A 19,976-nucleotide genomic window follows, 5' to 3' on the forward strand; every position below is an offset into this window, starting at 1 on the left:
TAGTTGTACTGCCATCCTGGTAATGATGAATAATTAATATCAGAGCAGAGCCCCAAAACCTACAGAAACAGGCCTGTTTGGCTTGGGCACTATATAAATAAACCAGTTACACATTTCTTGGATGGCTGGCAAAGGTTTTGTCGTCATAGCAACTCCCCCATCCAGCTTGCTCTGCTTATATGAGTTGTCAGCCTCTGTCCCAACCCCAAGCTCCTGAGGAGGAGGAGCTGGAGCTGGGCCTTGTCTCTTTCTCATTTATAACTAACTCCGAATGAGGGGGAGGAACAGGCAGGGCTGCCTCCTGCACATGCTGCTTGCCTGAGTTACATTCACAAATGCCTGGGAAGCAGCAGGCTGCCTGCATCCTTCTCATCACATTCCTGGGTGTGTCTGGGCTGGTTGGCGCAGTTACCAGAACATACCACATCGGAATTGTGGAAGAATACTGGGACTATGTACCCCAGGGGAAGAACATTATTACTGGGAAAAGTTTCGCAGAAGACAAGTGAGTGAGCATGGGGTCCCCATGGACTCCCAGGTTTGGCTTCCTTTCCACTCGACGTGCGGGACATTGTATTCCTTGGGTGGTGGTAATGGGTGAGTTAATGTAAACCAACAGGTGGGGTTTTGCATTTGCTTGGAGAGCCTAGTCTGGGTGGGCGTGGAGTTTGGAAGAGACGTTCTTAACTCCATCTATTTGCTGAACCTTCTATTCAAAGCCTTATCTGTGAAGAACCACAGACACAACCAGCTGCTTGAATAATGGCTCATTCTATAAATGGACAGTTTTCATTAGACATTTCTAGTAACTCAAGGAAGTTCTAGATTCTGTTTTTAAAAAAAAGAATGGCAATCTTTGAGATGAAAATTTGAGAGTTTTTAAGAATTCTTTACTGTTAAAACACAGTGTTTTCTTAGTTTTTATTTTTTGGAATGAAACATCATCATTTTTGTTTTTGCTTTGCAATATTTAAGAGAGGGACTGTTACAATAGATTTGGCTGGTGTTTAAAGAGCTTTCATGAGTCTCTGAGAAATGGCTTTTTCACTGGTGAGAGGCTTGTTCCAGGCTGACTCATTCAATCTGAGGGCAATAGCCTATCTCCAGATCCCATGGTGTAGCTGGATGAGATGGTTCTAGAATGTTCTATATCCATATTTTTTGTTTTTGTTTTTGTTTTTTTCTGTAGAATATAGCTCTCGCTTCCTGTTTTTCTTGTGGGATCTAGTGTCTTCTATCTCTTATTTGTTCCCTGGAGATCCATCTGAAGTCACCCCCTGGCTCCAAAAGTTGTTATGCATATTTTCAACTTTGTGCTTCTTAAAATAACTTTTGAGATGTTCTGGTAACCAGTGTTGGATTTTTGGATGCTTGTTTCTTTTCTGATAGGCAGAGCCCATTGCATTCGATATTCAAGTTTCATTTTCTAAAGATGAAATTACTTGCTAAGCTTCAGTAAGAGCACAGGGTCTGCCATCAAGTCTTTCAGAGCCAGGTCCCCCTGCCGTGGGCAAAGACCAAAGATCCAGTTGGCTTGGACACACGGCTTCCAGGCTATGCCACAATGGTGACACAGCCATAGTCATAGGCATTTTGTCTGTTTGTTTTAAAATTAAAGAAGGATGATACTTGTGCCAGCCAGGCTGCCAAGAAAGTCTTTTCCTTGAGCTTTGTTCCAGGAAATTTAATGTCCAGGGGCTATTTCCAAAGAAAGCTCTTGTGTTCTTTGAATCCTACCTGTGTTGGCCTTTCGTGGTGGTAGTCTTTCCTGGATATGGGATTTGAAAGGCTACCCTCCCTGCTGGTGCCCTTCCCAAAATATGGAACTCTGCCATCCTCAAAATACACTCAATAGAAAATAGTTGTTGTGAGCCACCACTGGATGCAAGGCTACTCAAAATGTGTGTGCTGAGTGTAGTGAGTTTATTCCTGAGCTCAGTATGATATTGGACAACCTTCCCATATGGTTGAGTAAAAAGGAATGCTATCTTTCTCCTAAAATGTCCATGTCAGTATTCTTTGTTCTTTGTTCTTACTAGGAATTCCATTAGAGACTTTCATTTCATTGAAGCTTGTACATATTATTATTCCAATTTTACAAGACAGGAACTGAGGTTCCACGAAGTACTTGACAGAGTTTATGGAGTGAAGGTAGCACCAAACACACATTGCTTTAGCTCCAGAGGCCCCCCCTCTCCCCCCGCTTAAACCATGAAACCTGTTTCTTGGCAAAGGTGATCCTTTCCAGCTGAGTTAAACTCAGCTTTGCAGAAGCCAGGGATCCCAGCAATTAAAAGTTCTAGAAAGACCTAATTCTTACCAGAGGCAGGTTCAGTCCACTTGTCACTCTTCTCAGAGAGACACTGAAAGTGATCACTCGTGTCAGTGACCAAACTGGTGACCTATTCATTGAGAAGCCCAAAATACGTAAACCCTCAAATGTTGGAATGCTGTTTTCACAAGGCTCTGGGTGCAGGAGGAGTTAGGGGCTCTCTTTTCAGCCATAAGATGGTGCTTTGAAGAAAACACAAAAAGTGGGTAGCCCTGGCCGGGTGCCTCAGTTGGTTGGAGTGTCATCCCATACACCAAAAGGTTGGGTGTTCGATATGTATGGAAGACAAATGATCCAATGTTTCTTTCTTGCATCTCTCTCCCCCCTTCTCTCTCTTTTTCACTTCTCTCTCTCAATTAAAAAATGTATGAAAATAGTTATTGCCAAAACCGGTTTGGCTCAGTGGATAGAGCATCTGCCTGCAGACTGATAGGTCCCAGGTTTGATTCTGGTCAAGGGCATATATATTGGTTGCGGGCACATCCCCGGTAGGGGGTGTGCAAGAGGCAGCTGATTGATGACTCTTTCTCATCGATGTTTCTAACTCTCTATCCCTCTCTCTTCCTCTCTGTAAAAAATCAAGAAAATATATTTTAAAAAATCAACAAAATATATTTAAAAATGTGTGAAAATAGTTATGGTGAGAAGAAATGGAAAAAAGAGCCACGACTAAAACACAGTTTGGTATCAGATTAGAGTGAGATGGTTTAACAAATGTGGTTTCACATGAGAGGACTCGTGCTTTTAGGGACAGCTAGTATATACAGTATATGTCATATTGGATGCCACGGTCCCCACATGCTTCCTTCTGGTGTATAAGAGACAAATTAATGCAGGGTGACTCCTGACTCTTGAATGGGCAGCCTGGTTGAGTGTGCCATGTATGTTGGTTTTTATCAACAATTGTCTCAGGAAGTGCTACTGGTGAGGCAGGTGGCTCAGGGCAAGTCCCCAAGAAGGCTGCTGATCCTTGTTTGAAGACCACAGAGCACATGTCTCAGATACTACAGTTTACAGTTGTCACAGCTATCACATGACGATGCCATGATTGTGGAACATGTATGTGTGCTCTGCATGGTGCCATTTCCCCAGGAGCAAGGAATCATCTTGGATGATGTGGCCATGCTGTCACTCAGCCTCCCGCAGGATGAGTAGGTAGTGTTTCTGGGGATGGGCTGCTATTTGGATAGTCAGAGCCAGACAAATGCCTGGTATTTAGAGGTTCCCAGCATTCACTATGGGTGGAAAGAACCTGAAATAGGAGTCAGGAGACCTGACTTCTAGTCCTTGCTCTGCCCCCTACTTGTTAACTTCTAGTCCTTGCTCCTTCCCACTTTTTAACTTTGCTGGATCACAGGGTTCAAAATATAATTGAGATTGTATCCACTAACATTTTCCTAAAAAGTATAGGATATAGAGTTATAGTCTATCTAGAAATATTTTTCCTCAGTGATTATATTCCCCCTCTTCCCTCCTGTGCATAATGGGGGCTCAGGGCTCCTTTGATTTGCCTGGGGATGTGTCAGCATTTGATCCATCGGGCTAGTGCTGCTCGAGCTCATAAAGCACTTAAGGCATGACTGTGCTTCGGGGGCAAAGCCTGGTCTTGCATGGAGCGAGAGTGGGCTCACTTTACTTAAAGCCATAATTCTCACCAAAGCCCTCATTAGGCAACCGACACATGCAGGCTTTTGCTTCCCAGTGAAACTCAGAGGTTTTTGTGGGCACTAGCTCACAGGCAGAACCACACTTGACTGAGTGTGGCTGGCAACTGTTCAAATCCCAAGTTTAGGGAGTTCACTTGATCACAGCACTGTGTAAGACCAGCTGATGGCAAAGGGTTTTGAGCAGGCCTTTGGATGGCTGTGAAGGAGAGTCCTGTATGTCTACTGAAAGATTCAACTGGAGGAAACAGGTGGGAGAAGACAAGCTTTAAAATAAAGGGGAAGATTTCATCTTTTTAGAGTTTAATCTTAGACGGACAGTGACTTTAAAATCTCAACTTTTATCATATCAGCAGAAAAAAAAAAAAATCTTGTGTTAGGCTTGATGTCATGTGAGTCTATTGGAGTTGCTGTTATTTCCCTGTATCAGTAAGTGATTGCTTTTGGCTGCCAATAGTGACAAGAATAGAGTGGCTTAAATAAATTAGGATTTTGTATTGTCTTCTGAAAGAAATCCAGATGTGGGCAGTCCAAGGTTATTGGGACAGCTGGTATGATAGGATTTCAGGGACCTTAATAATTTCTGACCCAACATCCCTAGCATGTGATTTTACTCCTCAAGGAAGTTAAGGGTCACAAGATGGCTGCTGGAACTCCAGCCTTCTTGTCTATGTTCCAGGGATGAAGAGAGGAAGGAAAAAGGTAGAAGGAGCAAATTTCTGCTGCAGCAGCCCTATAAAGTGCTCTCATGTATATGCCACCCAATTAATTCTACTTATATCTCATTGGATACTCCAAACCTCAAAAGGAGCTTGACGATATAATCTTTCAGTTATGTGCTTTTTGGTTTGAAAACAGTAGGATTTAATTCTTTTACTAATAAGTGGGGCATAAATTTTGCAAAGCAGCTGGCAGCCCCTGCCACCTTCCCCTTCCTCAGTTCACCCTGTTCCCCATCCTTCACAAAATCCTTTTTTTTTTTGCATTTATTTAAAAAAATTTTTTTAAAATATATTTTTTATTGATATTTTACAGAGAAGAGGAAGGGAGAAAGATAGAGAGCTAGAAATGTCGATGAGAGAGAAACATTGACCAGCTGCCTCTTGCACACCCCTTACCGGGGATGTGCCTGCAACCAACGTACATGCCCTTGACTGGAATCGAACCTGGGACCTTTAGTCCGCAGACCAACGCTCTACCACTGAGCCAAACCGGTTTCGGCTGCAAAATCCTCTTGATCCCCCTCTTCTCTTTCCCACCCCAAGGCCTGGTTAGTGGGGTTCTAGACAACATTAATATCTCCGTGCCATTGAGTCCTTACTATGTTGCAGGCATTGTCATAAAAGCTTTTCATGCCATGCAGAGGAGTGACAGATCTTCTGCCCAGTCACAGGGACCAGGAGGCCTAGGGCGGGTTTTCCCCAGCCAAGTGTGGCCCAGCAGTGGTCTGGCAGAGATGCCAAGGCAGCCTGGCTTTCTGGTGGATGTGGGGCTCTAGCATCAACTTAGAAACTTAGAATTCCTGTTCCACTTACTAAGCAAGTAATTGAATCTCTGCCTTAATTTTCTTATCAGTAAAGTGGGAAATAATGATATTCCTTTCTTAGTGGTGGTGGTGGGGGTGTATGAGTTTTCTGTGGCTGCTATAACAAATTACCACAAACTGGGTGGCTTAACACAATAAAAAATGTACTCTCTCAGCTCTAGGGGCCAGAAATCTAAAATGAAGGTGTTGCCCTAACTGATTTGGCTCAGTGGAGAGAGCGTCGTGTCAGCCAGATTCAATTCTGGTCAAGGGCATATACTTTGGTTGTGGGCACATACCCAATAGGGAGTTTGCAGGAGGCAGCTGATCGATGTTTCTCTCTTATTGATGTTTCTAACTCTCTATCCATCTCCTTCCTCTCTGTAAAAAATCAATAAAATATATATTTTTAAAAAATAAAGTGAAGGCGTTGACAGAACCACACTCCCTCTGAAGGCTCTAAAGTAGGGGTGTCGAACTCAATCAGAGAAGGGGCCAAAATCTAAAATCCAGCCTAAATCGCCGGCCGAATGGTTTACTGAACAGTCATAAACTGTCATTGTGATGGAAACGCAGCGGAGTGCAGTGATGACAGTGCCGTGCGGGCCACATTGCAAGGCCTGGCGGGACGGATTTGGCCCTCGGGCCTTGTGTTTGACACATGTGCTCTAAAGGATGATCAATTCATTGCCTTTTCCAGCTTCTGGTGGCTACTGGCAATCCTTGGCTTGAGGAGGGGAATCTCTGCCTCCATTTTCACATCACCTTCTCCTTTGTGTGTCTAATCCCCCTGTTGTAAAAACACTTTTAAGGGCATTTAAGACCCATCTGGATAATCCAGGATCATCTCCTCATCTTAAAAAAATCCTTAACATCAACAAAGGCCCCTTTTCCAAATAAGGAGATTAGGTCGTGGACTTCCTTTGGAAGCCATTATCAAGACATAAGACAGGTATCAGAGGTAAAGCCTCTGGGTTAAGCACACAAGACATGTTAGCCATCATGCTATCTCTCCTATCTCTAGGACTCCTGCGAGCTGGAGCTCTGTGGGAAAGACACTTCAAATGGTCACATTTTCTTCTTTTCTGATTGGAGCTTTGCCAGAAATAATCATTACTCCCATAATTATCATTGCTACAACATTCAGACACTGTGCATGTGGCTACACATCTCGTCTCATTTCCTCTCCTTGATGGCTCTATGATCGCCACCGGGTTGACTGCCAAGGAAACTGGGGTTCAAATCTCCCCAAGGTCTCACACCATCAAGTGGGGAAGTTGGGATTCAAGCTCATTCCCTTTTCCCTTCACGGTGTGAACTTGTTTTCAACTTGCCTTATGTGTGTCCTGAGGGGCTTCTGTGAAATGAAGTGGGAGGAGGAACTCAAGACTCAGGTAGTGCCAGGGAACCAGAGTGAGAGGACGTGAATGGGAGCACATCGCTTAGGTGGGATGGTTTGAAATCATTAACCTAATTAGGGAGAGCGTGGCTACACCTGAGTTGCAATGCATAATCACCATCTCCACCCTTGTCTTTGCCAAGTGTCTTTTTGTATCTGTCTAGTCCTGTTTCTCCTCAGTGAACAATGTCCCTTCTCAGACAACAGTTGCTTGTCCATATTGTGACTATCATGATTTCTCATGCTTTTCCTGACCATACCTCTGCTGATGTTATTCAAAGCTCATCTTTACCCACACTCACACACACTTAGACAATCAGCTCTATACGATATATTTGCCACTTAGTATGGAAAGCTGGGGGTTGCTATTTATTCTCCAATGCATATGTTTTGTCTTCCCAACCAGATGGTATGTCTCTTGAGTGCAGGGACTGAGATTCACACATCTTGGCCCTCAATTCTAAATGAATGTTCCGTGTACAGGAGAGGTTCTACAATTACTCAGTGGTGGAATGGATGGGGAAGAATCCTGCTAAAAGATCCAGGCTGTGGGGGACAGTGGTTCTGACAAGGTGCACACCCCCTGTGAGCTATGAAAATCCTTGGAATCTAACCTGGAATCCACCTCTGCACTAGTTAGATGGTTCTCAGAGGCAGGCTCATTCCTGCAGTAGTTAATCTCACCTGCTTTTAGAAGGTGTCTCTTTCTCAATATTGTCCCTGGCCTTGGCAATGTGAGCATTTTGAATCTCGTTTTGTCCTTAAAGCAGTTGCTAATGTGAAGCTTCCCAGCCCAACTGGATTCCTCTAAAGCAGGACAGAGATACCTGCTTAATTTGAGTCAAAATGTTAGGATATATGTTGGGGATAGACCTAAGGGGTAGTGATCACTTAGTCCATCACAGTGGGACCGTCCTGTAGCTGCACTATAAACAATATACAGCCCACCAATGAAGCATCCTAATGCGTGCACTCCAGCTAACCTCTGGCTGCTTCCTGAGGATGCCTTCCATGAAATCACCCCTTGCTTTGTTTTGGGGCAAAACTTGCATTTTTAGAACTCATGTGAGTTTGAGTTTCTGTCCAACTGTTACAAAGGATACTGTGTTCTTAGGGGTGGTTGGCTGTGAGGACATTCTCTTACTTCCATTCCTTTCCTGCCTTTCTACTTCCAATAGTCCCTGTGGTTTCAAACAGCTACTGTTTCGGGCTGTTTCTATGGGCTTTGTGCTAAATACAGTAGAAATGTGATTGCCAAACTTGCATTCACCTCAGAATTGTATTAATCAGAATACATCAGCTGGTGCTAACATAGCCTCCAAATCTCAGGCTCACGCCACAGAGGTGTATTTCTCGCCCACTGGGGTTCACCCAGGGCCATGAGACTGCAGGGCACCTGGGTGAACTAGCGAGCCAGGCTGCCAAGATCTGGAGACTTCACTGTCGATGCTGAAGGTTTCCCCTGCAGCAGAGGAAGTGAGGGGCCTTGTATTGAGAGGCCCTGGCCCAGGAGTGGCACATGTCACTTCCTCTCATAGCTCACTGGCCAAAACTGCAAAATTTCTTTGTTCTCCCCTTCTGCTGGGAAGAAAGAAGACTCCGATTGGGCAAGCACTGGAAAGCTCTGCTGTGAGAATTGGTTAGTGCAGTGGTTGGCAAACTCATTAGTCAACAGAGCCAAATATCAACAGTACAACGATTGAAATTTCTTTTGAGAGCCAAATTTTTTAAACTTAAACTTCTTCTAATGCCACTTCTTCAAGATAGACTCACCCAGGCCGTGGTGTTTTGTGGAAGGGCCATACTCAAGGGGCCAAAGGGTTGAATGTGGCTCGACCACGGGGTTAGTGAGCTCAGGAAACATAGATGCCATGCCCCTGACACAGAAAGTCTGATTCAATTGCCCTGAAATGGGGCCTGGGGACTTACATTTTTGGCAAATGTCCCAAATAATTCGGATACAGTTAGTACCTAGGTGGACATTTGGGAGCCATGGCTTGAGTAAACCTAATCCCTTCTCAGGATGACTGTGTAGGTGATAAGATTGACACATGTCCAGGAAGGTGCAAAACAAGTCAATATATAACTCAGTGCTAAAATATGCAACATATGCAATAAGTGCTGTAAGAAGTCAACCAACAGTTCTCCTCCCTCTTGTTTGGCTGGCTCTGCTAGACAATTCATGATAAGGAACTGTTGCTCAGCATGCATTTACATGTGTGTTTACTGGTATGAATGTGTGTGTGTGTATTGTGTGTGTGTGTATTGTGTGTGTGTGTGTGTGTGTGTGTGTGTGTGTATGTGTGTGTTGGGAGCCCAGAATAGAGACGTGAGATCAGATGTTCAATAGTATTTTTGTTCTGCATTTGCGAATCCCCATTTGGGAATGCAAAAATACTGTTTTTCTGTCCGTGCTTAAATGAATCCTCGGATGTGAAACCCAAGGATACAAAGGATCAACATTATTTCTTGAAAACAGTGTGTAAATGGATCCACACAGTTCAAACATATATTGCTCAAAGATCAGCTGTATCCGATGATGCTTGGGTCCAGGGTAGAGTTACAAGAAAATATCAGTGAACATCTTTCCGGAAAGCCACCAAGTAACCTTAAGAACTTTGGTCTGCTGGGCTTGCCTTTCAAAGACTGTTTTCTTTGTCCCAGGGACTTGCTAACAAGGAAGGTTTACTTTGCCTTAATAAATTGGCGTTTATTGCATGACAAAATTAAAAGAAAGGCATTTAAATGGACTATAGCAGGGTTTTAAAGTTACAAGTTGATTTTTCACAGCCTTATCACTTCCTCACTCTAACCAGCTGAGGCGTGCAGCCTGCCCCAGACCGCCTAATATGATCATAGGACAAGGTCAAACCTGTCAGCAAAAAGCCCCTTTTAAATGAGAAAGCCCTTGGCCTTGGAGGTGGGAGAACTTCCAGGGATCCTCAGCTGAGCCAGAGGTGGAACATCTGGGCCTCAGCTCTGGAGGGCACTAGAACGTCCCTAGGGCACTTCAGGCATCTGAATTTTTATCTGAATTTTTTTATCTGAAAATTTTATCTGAATTTTTTCCAGACAAAATTCACTGGAAATGACATTGAAGGGGGAGAAAATGACAACGTCTCATTTTGTGTCTAATCAGTTAGGCTGAGTCACTTGCCCCATCTCTGGAGCTGGGGGTGGAGCCCTCTCCAAAGTACTTAGCATGAGAATGGGAAGGTGCGCTATCAGATCAAAGAATGGTGAGTGGGCACTGACCTGGCACAGCTCCCCAGTATCTACGATATCAGCCCTTTCAATATCAAAGCTCCTCTTTGATCTTCGAGACCATATTTAGGCATTACTTCCTCTAGAAAACCTTCCCTGATCTGTCTTCCCCTCCAGACTAGATGCCCCAGAACATCACCTGTGTTCTCATGACTCTCCTAGCATGAGAGCTCCTTCCAGGCTTTGCCTTTTTGTTCTGTAGCCCAAAGTTTGTTGAGGGACCGAGAGGGAATGCATGTGCATATGCAGGAGTATGTGTGAGAGGGGAGCCTGCCTCTCCCCTCAGAAGGCACAGCTACACTAGGATGGCTGCACCCGAAGTGGTGGAGCTTTCCTTCCAGCAGAAGCAGTCTGTCCGGGGGTTGGAGCCCCGTGCTGAGCACACAGACTGAGAGTGGGGAGGGGAGGCCCACCTTCCCGGGAGCTGGTGTGGCCACCTCTGAGGTGGTGTCAGCAGTGCTGCTATTGTCTCAAACTCCCAGACCCTGGGACTGAGTGTCCCCTTCCCCTTGGGCTCCAGGAGGGCATTTGCTCACATCACATCTTACAGTCCTACTTTTTACACATCTGCTCTTTTCTTTCTATTGCAACTCCACCCCGCCCCCATCTCCACTGGTCTCCTGACAGCTTCCCTCCCCCTCATTCATGCTCTCCCCTTTGCCCGACTCTTCTACAGCTTGCACACCACTGTCAGAAGGATGGTCCTGAGAGTCTGATGATCATGTCACCACGTTAGGGAAAACCTCCGTGAGTCCTCAGTGCTTCCAAGACAAATCCTAAATGTTTCAACCTGGAATTCAAGTTCCTGGTCAGTCTTCTTCCAGATGTTCCATGCATCCATACTTCTCACTGCTCCTCCCCTTCTGGACTCATAACCTCCAGCCTCAAACCTCCTCTCCCCCAAAACGATGGGTTCTGCTTTGTTCTCATGGCTTATGCTCGGTCCCTGCCGAGTGTCCTCACTTTTCTCTTTTCTTATCTAATCCTCCTCCTCCTCCTCCTCCTCCTCCTCTTCCTCCTCCTCCTCCTCAATTCCTGCATTTTTCATGAGGTGTTTACTGACCTCTTCAACCACTGCAACCTTTTCCTTCTTTGAACTAATTATTCCTAGAAAACGTGATCTGTATCTGAGGCTTCAACCACTCAGTTGGCACTTGATCAAATACTGCTCTAGGCAGTTCCTTAATTTTTCCATTATTAGGTCACAAGCTTTTTTGTTTCCCCCTCCCCGCCCCCTTCCACCCCCTAGCACCCAGCAAAGTGCTGGGAATGCAGCAAGTGCATATTAAGTGATTGTCAAACAAAAAGCAAAGGGGGGGGGGGGGTTGTTGAATGAAAGGGGGCAAAGGGGCAGCGTGATTTTAGGGTGTTTATGTTTTGTTTTAATTTGTGCCTTTGGCTTGTCACTTAACTCTCTCAGCCTCCGTTTCATCATCAATAAACCAGGGATAATCTTACCAGCTCTCCAGTGGTGACAGGGTTATGGTGAACACCAAAGGAGAAAGTATAAGTGCATGTACTTTATGACCTGTGAAGACAAGTTATTAAGATTTTCCTTTCAATTTCCACTTTTAATATTTTTCTCCTTATTTTTAGACTTGCAACCTTATTTCTCGAAAGAGGGCCCAACAGGATAGGTGGTCTTTACAAAAAGGCTGTTTACAAACACTACACAGATGAGACGTACTCCACGGAGATCCCCAAACCGCCCTGGCTTGGCTTCCTGGGCCCCATCTTGAGGGCCGAAGTGGGGGACGTGATTGTCATCCATTTAAAGAACTTTGCTTCCCGGCCTTACTCTTTGCACCCGCATGGCGTTTTCTACAACAAAGACTCGGAAGGTAAATGTCAATCCTGTAGTATTGGTGTCCCATCTCTGTTTCATAAATCAGGCAACTGCCCATTACAGGGAAAGGGATTCTAAGAGCCCAATGATTGCTGGATTCATTTGTCTTCTCCCTGTCTCCTTGCTCCCTATCTCCATCTCTTCCCCCTTCTCTCTCTCTCTTTTTCTTTTCCTCTCCCTTGTTTCTACCCTCCCTTCTTTCTCATTCTTTTTTATGTTGATTCCAAGCTGGGTGCTGGGTTCCCTTGGCACAAGTGCCCCCACTCCCTCAGCATTACACTAACTTCCGTCCTTGTCAATCACTCGTGACTGGCTAGCACACTGGATAAGGAGGGCACATACCAACAGCTCCCAGGGCCTGTCAGCAGTAACAGCCTCAGTGTGGGCAGCGCATGCATCTCAGGGTGTGTTGACTTCCACGCCCCTGCTTAAGGCTACTGTCTTTGGCGCTTCGCTCCTGAAACTCCCCAGTTTTCTGTGCACTGCAAGAGCTTCCACCGTACAGATTCTTGAGTGCTCCCTAATGATTTTTTTTTTTAATTTTAAGCAATATTCCTGGACTTTTGATATAAAAGTAGTTCTGAGATTTCAAAAGTTACCCAACTTTTTCCTCCACTCGAAGTGTGTAGCAAAAGCTCCCATGGTGTTCCTGAGTCCTCGAGGATGAGCACATAAAACTGTGACAAGAGAGTTCTGTGACTCGTAGGGGTGTCGAACTCAATCAGAGAAAGGGCCAAAATCTAAACTCCAGCCTAAATCGCGGGCTGAATGGTTTACTGAACAGTCATAAACTGTCATTGTGATGGAAACGCAGCGGAGTGCAGTGATGACAGCGCGGTGCGGGCCACATTGCAAGGCCTGGCGGAACGGATTTGGCCCGCGGGCCTTGTGTTTGACACATGTGCTCTAAGGATTTACAACTGATGCATTTTCTTTAGCATAGTTTTGTGGAAAGATTATTTATGTTGCAGGCAGAAAGCAAAAATGTGTTATTCCTGTCCTTTCAGCTGTAGAGGAAGTAAGATCATCAGTGAATCTTTAATTTTGTCTTTACCCCTTCATATATTTCTGGGAAGCATTCCTTAATAGAGCTGATGGTGTTCTGGTAGATCAGCTAGACCTGGAACTCTAAAGCTTGATAAGGTTACAGAACCATTTTTTACAAATTGTGGTAAAACACACATTACACAAAAGTTCTCATTTTACCATTTTAAGTATATAATTAGTGGTATTAAGTGATATAAATGTAAGGGTTTATATTAGGGGTCTCAATTCTATTTCACTGATCTGTGTGCTTAATCCTATCACCAATGCCAAACTGTCTTGATTACTAGGGATTTATCGTAAGTTTTGAAATTGGATAAATAAATCCTCCAGCTTTGTTCTTCTTTGAAAGACTTTTTAGCTTTGCATTTCCATATACATTTTAGATCTGCTTGTTAATTAAAAAAAAACAAAACAGCTGGGATTTTTATGAAGATTGCATTGAGTTGCTCTATCATGAAGGGAGGGGCAGGAGGAATTGCCATGTGTATTTTAAAAATGAATTACTATCTAGATAATATTGAGTTTCCAGCCCGTCAACATGCAATTTAGAGATTCAGGCTCTTGCAACAATGTTTTAGTTTCTAATGTATTATACAAGATTTGCATTTCTTTTTGTTGTTGTTAATCCTCACCCAAGGATATTTTTTCCCATTGATTTTTAGAAAGAGTGGAAAGGAGGGAGAGAGACACACACAGAGAGAAACATCAATGTGAGAAAGACACATTAATTGGCTGCCTCCCACACTTGCCCTGGGCCAGGATCTAGCCTGCATCCAAGGTACATGCCCTTGATTGGAATCGAACTCAGGACTCTTCAGTCCTTGGGCAGATGCTTATCACTCAGTCAAATTGCCTAGGGCTGCATTTCTTTTATTACATTTATTCCAAAGTATTTTTTAAAAATATATTTTATTGATTCTCTTCAGAGAGGAAGGGAGAGTTAGAAACACTGATGAGAGAGAATCATAAATCAGCTGCCTCCTGCACACTCCCCACCAGGGATGTGCCCGCAACCAAGGTACATGCCCCTGACCGGAACCGAACCCGGGACCCCTCAGTCCACAGGCCGACACTCCATCCACTGAGCCAAACCAGTTTCGGCTATAATACAATTAATTTTTGTATATTTATCATGAATCCTACTATCTTGTTGAACTGGTTTATTAGTGGATAGAGGGGTCCTTGGAATTTGCTATATATAGAATCATGACAGTTTTATTTCTTCATTACCAATCAGTGTATTTCACTTTTTTTTTCTTCTTTTGCCCAATTGCACTGGCTGGCACCTTCAGGACAATATTTAATATTAGTGATGAGAGCAGACATTCTTTCTTGCCTTGTTCCCAATCTTAGAAGAAAACATTCAGTCTCCTTCCCATTAAACATAATGTTAGCTGTGAGTCTTCCTTAGATTGTCCTTTGTCAGGTTGAGGATGTTTCTATCTGTCCCTAGTTTGCTGAGAGTTTTTAATTTGTTAAGTTTAATTTGATATGGATTTTGTTAATTGCTTTTTGGCACATATTGAGATAATTCTATGGCTTTTGTCATTTAGTCTATTAATGTGTTATATTACATCACTTTATTTATTTATAAATATATGTTTTATTGATTTCAGAGAGGAAGGGAGAAGGAGAGAGAGAAACACCAATAATGACAGAGAATCATTCATCAGCTGCCTCCTGTACACCCCAGATCAAGCCTGCAACCTGGTCATGTGCCCTTGACCAAGAATCAAACTGTGACCTACTGGTTCATAGGTTGATGCTCAACCACTGAGACACTTTATTTTTTTAATGTTAAGCCAACCTTGCAATTATAGAATAAATTTGGTCATGTTATATAATTTTCTTGATATGTTGCTAAAGTCTTTTGTTAAGAATATCTGTTTTTACATTCATGAGGAATATTGGTCAGTGTTTTCATTGCTTGTGATATCTTTATCTGGTTTGGTAGGAAGGTAATGTTTGTCTCACAGGATGAATTTGGGGCAATTCCTTCCTTTATTTTCTGAAAATTTTGTAAAGTATTGGCAACATATCTTCTTTAAGTGTATTATAGAATTTATAAGTGAAACTAACAGAGCCTGGGTTCTTTGAGGGAAGATTTTAATTGCTAATTGCATTTATTTATATGCTATAGGTCTATTTCAAATTTTTATTTTTCTTGAGATATTTTTGATATTTTGTGTTTGTATATGAGTTCATTAATTTCATAAGTTGTGTAATATTTTGACACAAATTACTTCTAATATTCCCTAATAATCCTTTTATTTTCTGTCTGATCAGAATAATGTTCCATCTTCCACTTGGTTTTGGTGGTTTGTGCCCTCTTTCTTTCTTGGTTAGTCTTAGTAAAGTTTCCTCAGTTTTGTTCATCTTTTCAAAGAGCCAACATCTGTTTTCACTTTTCCCTTCAAATCTTTTTTTAAAAAAAATAAAATATATATATATTATTGATTTTTTTACAGAGAGGAAGGGAGAGGGATAAAAAGTTAGAAACATCGATAAGAGAGAAACACCGATCAGCTGCCTCTTGCACACCTCCTACTGGGGATGTGCCCACAACCAAGGTACATGCCTTTCAGTCCACAGGCCGTTCTATCCACCGAGCCAAACTGGTTTCGGTTTCAAATCTTTATCATTTTTTTTTCTTTTTCTGTTGTTTTAGGCATAGTTTTACTTTTGTTTTCTAGTTTCTTAAGATGGAAGCTCATGTTATTGATTTGAGACTGTTACTCCCTTTTGACTTAAGTGTTTCAAGCTCTAAATTTCCTTTTAAGTACTACTTTAGCTGTATGCCACACATTTTGGTATGTCTTTTCTCCTTTTTTTATTTAGTTCAAAAAAATTTTACAATTTATCTTGTGATTTCCTCTGAGACCTATAGGTTAGTTAGAAGGGCATTGTTTTATTTCCAAATACTCATAGAATTTAAAAGATTCATTTCTGGTACTGATACCAAATTTAATTTCATTGTGATTGGAAGCATACTTTGCATCCTATGAGTTCTTTTAAATTTATCAAGATTTATTTTATGTGTATGTAGCCTGTTGTTCATCCTGAGGAATGTTCCATTTGCTCTTGTAAACAAGGTGTATTGTGCAGTCATTGGGAAGAATGTTACATAGATGACAGGTCTAGTTGGTTGATGGTATTGTTGAAGTCTTCTACATTCTTGCTGATCTTCTATCTGGTTCTGTCTGTTACTATCAGGAGGGTATTGAGATCTCTAACAATTTTTGTTGTGCTGTGTATTTCTCCTTTAATTATATCAGTTTTGATGTGTGTGTTTTGAGACTATTTTGTTAGATGTGGATACATTTATAATTGTTATATCTTCCTGACACATTAACTCTTATCATTATGAAATACTTATCTTTGTTCTAGCAATATTTCTTATCTTACAATATGGTTTGTCTATATTGACAGCACTTCAACTCTCCTGTTGTTACTATCTGCATTCTTTTACTTTTAACCTATTTCTGTCATTGAATCTAGGAAATAGACTGCATATAGCTGGATATCTTTTTTTTTTTTTTTTTTTGGTCCAGCTTAATCTCTTCATACTAATATGGATGCTTAGAATATTCATATTTAATATAATTATTGATTGGTTTCATCTACATATGTCATTTTGCTAATTATTTTTTATGTGCCTTCTGTCTCTTGGTTCCTCTGGTCCTCCTTTATTGCCCTTTCTGGTGCTAAATATTTTAAGTGTATTCTTTATATTCCTCTATTTATTTTTTAATACATATTGAGTTGTTTTTTTTTAAATATATATTTTATTGATTTTGCACAGAGAGGAAGGGAGAGAGATAGAGAGTTAGAAACATCGATGAGAGAGAGTCATCGATTGGCTGCCTCTTGCACACTCCCTACTGGGGATATGCCCGCAACCAAGGTACATGCCCTTGACCGGAATCGAACCCGGGACCTTTCAGTCCCCAAGCCAACGCTCTATCCATTGAGCCAAACCGGTTTCGGCTGAGTTATTTTTTTATTGGTTGGCCTAGAGATTATAATATGCAACCTTTAACTGATCACAATATACTCCATATTTTTATGACCTAGTTCTGTCAAGACATAGAAGCTGCCGAAACCGGTTTGGCTCAATGGATAGAGCATCCGCCTGCGGACTGAAAGGTCCCAGGTTCGATTCCGGTCAAGGGCATGTACCAGTAGGGGGTGTGCAAGAGGCAGCTAATCGTTGATTCTCTCTTATTGATGTTTCTAACTCTCTATCCCTCTCTCCTCTTCTCTGTAAAAAATCAATAAAATATATTAAAAAAAAATACATAGAAGCTTTGTTCCAACAGTGCTTCATTCTATTCCCCTTTTTTGTGTTACTATTGTTGTGCTGTCATTATAACTATATATATAATAATAAAAGCATAATATGCTAATTAGACCGGATGTTCTTCCAGACGTCCTTCTGGATGACCTTCCGGAGGAAGCCAGGGCTGTTAGGGAAGCCCCAGTCCTGGGTGTCAGAGGGAAGCTGGTGCCGGCAGCTGGGGGGAAGAAAGGCCTACTCATACACAAATTTTGTGCATCAGGCCTCTAGTCTCTCTATAAATACAACAATATGATGCTGCACTCAGTACTTTATATTATCTTATGACTTGGAAAGAGTTAAGAGAAGAAAAGAAAATATTTGTAGAACTTTTTATATTGATTCACATATTTTCCATTTTGTTGCTTTTCATTTCTTCCTGTAGATTTAAGTTAATCCCAAGTGGTAGTTCCTTTTAGTCTAAAGGACTTCCTTTAGTATTTCTTATAAAACAGGCCAGATAGCAACAAACTCACTCAACCTTTATTTATCTAGAGCATTTCTATTTTGCATTTTGTTTTTCATTTTTTAATTCATCTTGGACATTTTCTCATATTATTACATATAAAGAGACCTCCTTTTAACAGTTATAGTTATACAATATTCTTGTATGAATATACCACTTTGGTATTGATGATTATTTAGGTTGCTTTCAGTTTTGGGTTGATACAGTCTGACATGAGAGTCAGGCATTAGTCAAGCAATTGCACACATTTTATATGTATACATATATAATTAAAAACTTAGATAAGTGCTATTAATAAATAATAACCAATGTTTATTGAATGCTTACTATATAATAGGCACTATGATAAATGTTTTATAGACATTGTATCATGTAAACCTCAACTACTCTATGAGGTAAGGATTATAATTATCATCTTACAGATAGGAAACTAAGACTCATAGAGGAGAAGGGTATTGCCCAAATCACAAGCTCACAAGGGATAGAGAAAGGATTTGATTCCAAGCAAGTAGCTGTGAGCTTAACTGCTATATCTACTGCCCTTCTCTCTGTGTGATGCATTTTAGAAAACTGGCCTAGTCCAGGGAGTTCAGAATTGCTTGAACTAGACTACGCTGGGCCTTGTAATTTATTTCAACACATTTGACCTTCATCCCCAAAGTGATGGGAAGCCATGGAATGATTTTAAGTAAAGAATAATATGATCAGATTTGAGATGACAAAACAAAACAAAACACTCTTTCTATGGCTTGGAAAATGATCAGAGAAGCAAGAGATGCTGTGAAATCAGCTAGGAGGTCACTGCAGAAGTCCAGGGGAGAGATAATGCTGTTTGGACTAGGACTGTGATAGTGGAAATGGATACAAATGGAGACATCTTGAAGAAACAAAGACAGGACCTGTGGTGCTTTGGAAATGGCACAGGAGGAATATTATATTACTCAATAATTTGTATATAATTATTTTCTTGAAAATATTATCTTAGAATAAATATCAACAAAAAGTTCCTCTCCCTTAAGGAACTGGTAAATTTCTTTTTATTAGACAAAGAAAGAATATAACCTAATTATATCACCTAATATATATAATAACACAGATATTTTAATATAACCTAGATATAACCAGGAAATTCAGAGCTAACGGTAATACTAAAGAGGTCTAACTAATTAAATCAATCTCCCAATACTTTTACATAGGTTTTGTTCTCAGATTTTATCTTTTTAGTATTATATTGTATCTGGGTATAAATTGAAAAATAATCCATATTTTTCAGATTAAAAGAAAGTTTTACATAAACATAATACATAAAAAGAAAGTATGTAGCCCTAACCAATTTGGCTCAGTGGATAGAGTGTCTGTCTGCAGACTGAAGGGTCCTGAGTTCCATTCTGATCAAGGGCAGGTACCTTAGTTGTGGGCTCAATCTCCAGTAGGGGAAGTACAGGAGGCAGCTGATAGATGTTTCTCTCGCATCAATGTTTCTAACTCTCTATCTCTCCCCTTCCTCTCTGTAATGTATTAAAATAAATAAAGAAAGTATTTAGCCCAGCTGGCATGGCTCAGTGTTTGAATGTCCACCTATGAACCAGGAGGTCAAGGTTCGATTCCAGGTCAGGGCACATGCCCAGGTTACAGGTTCATTCCCCAATGGGATAGAGCCAACCAGATTCTCTCTCACCATTGATGTTTCTATTATATCTCTCTCCCTTCCTCTTTGAAATCAATAAAAATGTTTTAAAAAAATAAAGTATGTAAAAATAAAGTGAATAAATATGTTAAATAGTTCATACACTATATTCCCAATAATTTTGGGGGAGGTATCACAGTATAGTGAGAAATTAGACACAACTAGATTGAAATTTGGCTCAGCCATATGCTAATGTGTTGCCTTGACTCAATCTTAAAGAGGTATTAATACACACCAGATGGGATTGCTTTGAGGAGTGAGGTAATCTACACAAAGTACCCACTATGCTTGGCACGTAATAGGCTCTTCGCTAGTATTCTTCTAAAAAAAAATCAAACTATGATTCATGGTAGAATTCATTTAAAAACTAATGTTAGATTTTTTTTTTTTTAGATATATCTTTTCTGCGG

The 19,976-nt window shown here is 41.4% G+C and overlaps 1 protein-coding gene across 1 annotated transcript in view; it reads left to right on the forward strand.

Annotated features, from left to right (window-relative positions):
• Positions 1 to 287: 287 nt before the first annotated feature.
• The window catches only part of HEPHL1 (hephaestin like 1), a 58,388-nt gene continuing 38,699 nt past the window's right edge, over positions 288 to 19,976 (forward strand). The window contains exons 1-2 of the mRNA XM_036427932.2: positions 288 to 505; positions 11,781 to 12,025. Coding sequence (XP_036283825.1) covers positions 336 to 505; positions 11,781 to 12,025 — 415 coding nt within the window. The 5' untranslated portion in view covers positions 288 to 335. The remainder of the gene's footprint in view (positions 506 to 11,780; positions 12,026 to 19,976) is intronic.

This window comes from Pipistrellus kuhlii, unplaced genomic scaffold (assembly GCF_014108245.1).
Source record: "Pipistrellus kuhlii isolate mPipKuh1 unplaced genomic scaffold, mPipKuh1.p scaffold_m20_p_9, whole genome shotgun sequence".
In the NCBI taxonomy this organism is placed as follows: Eukaryota; Metazoa; Chordata; class Mammalia; order Chiroptera; family Vespertilionidae; genus Pipistrellus; species Pipistrellus kuhlii.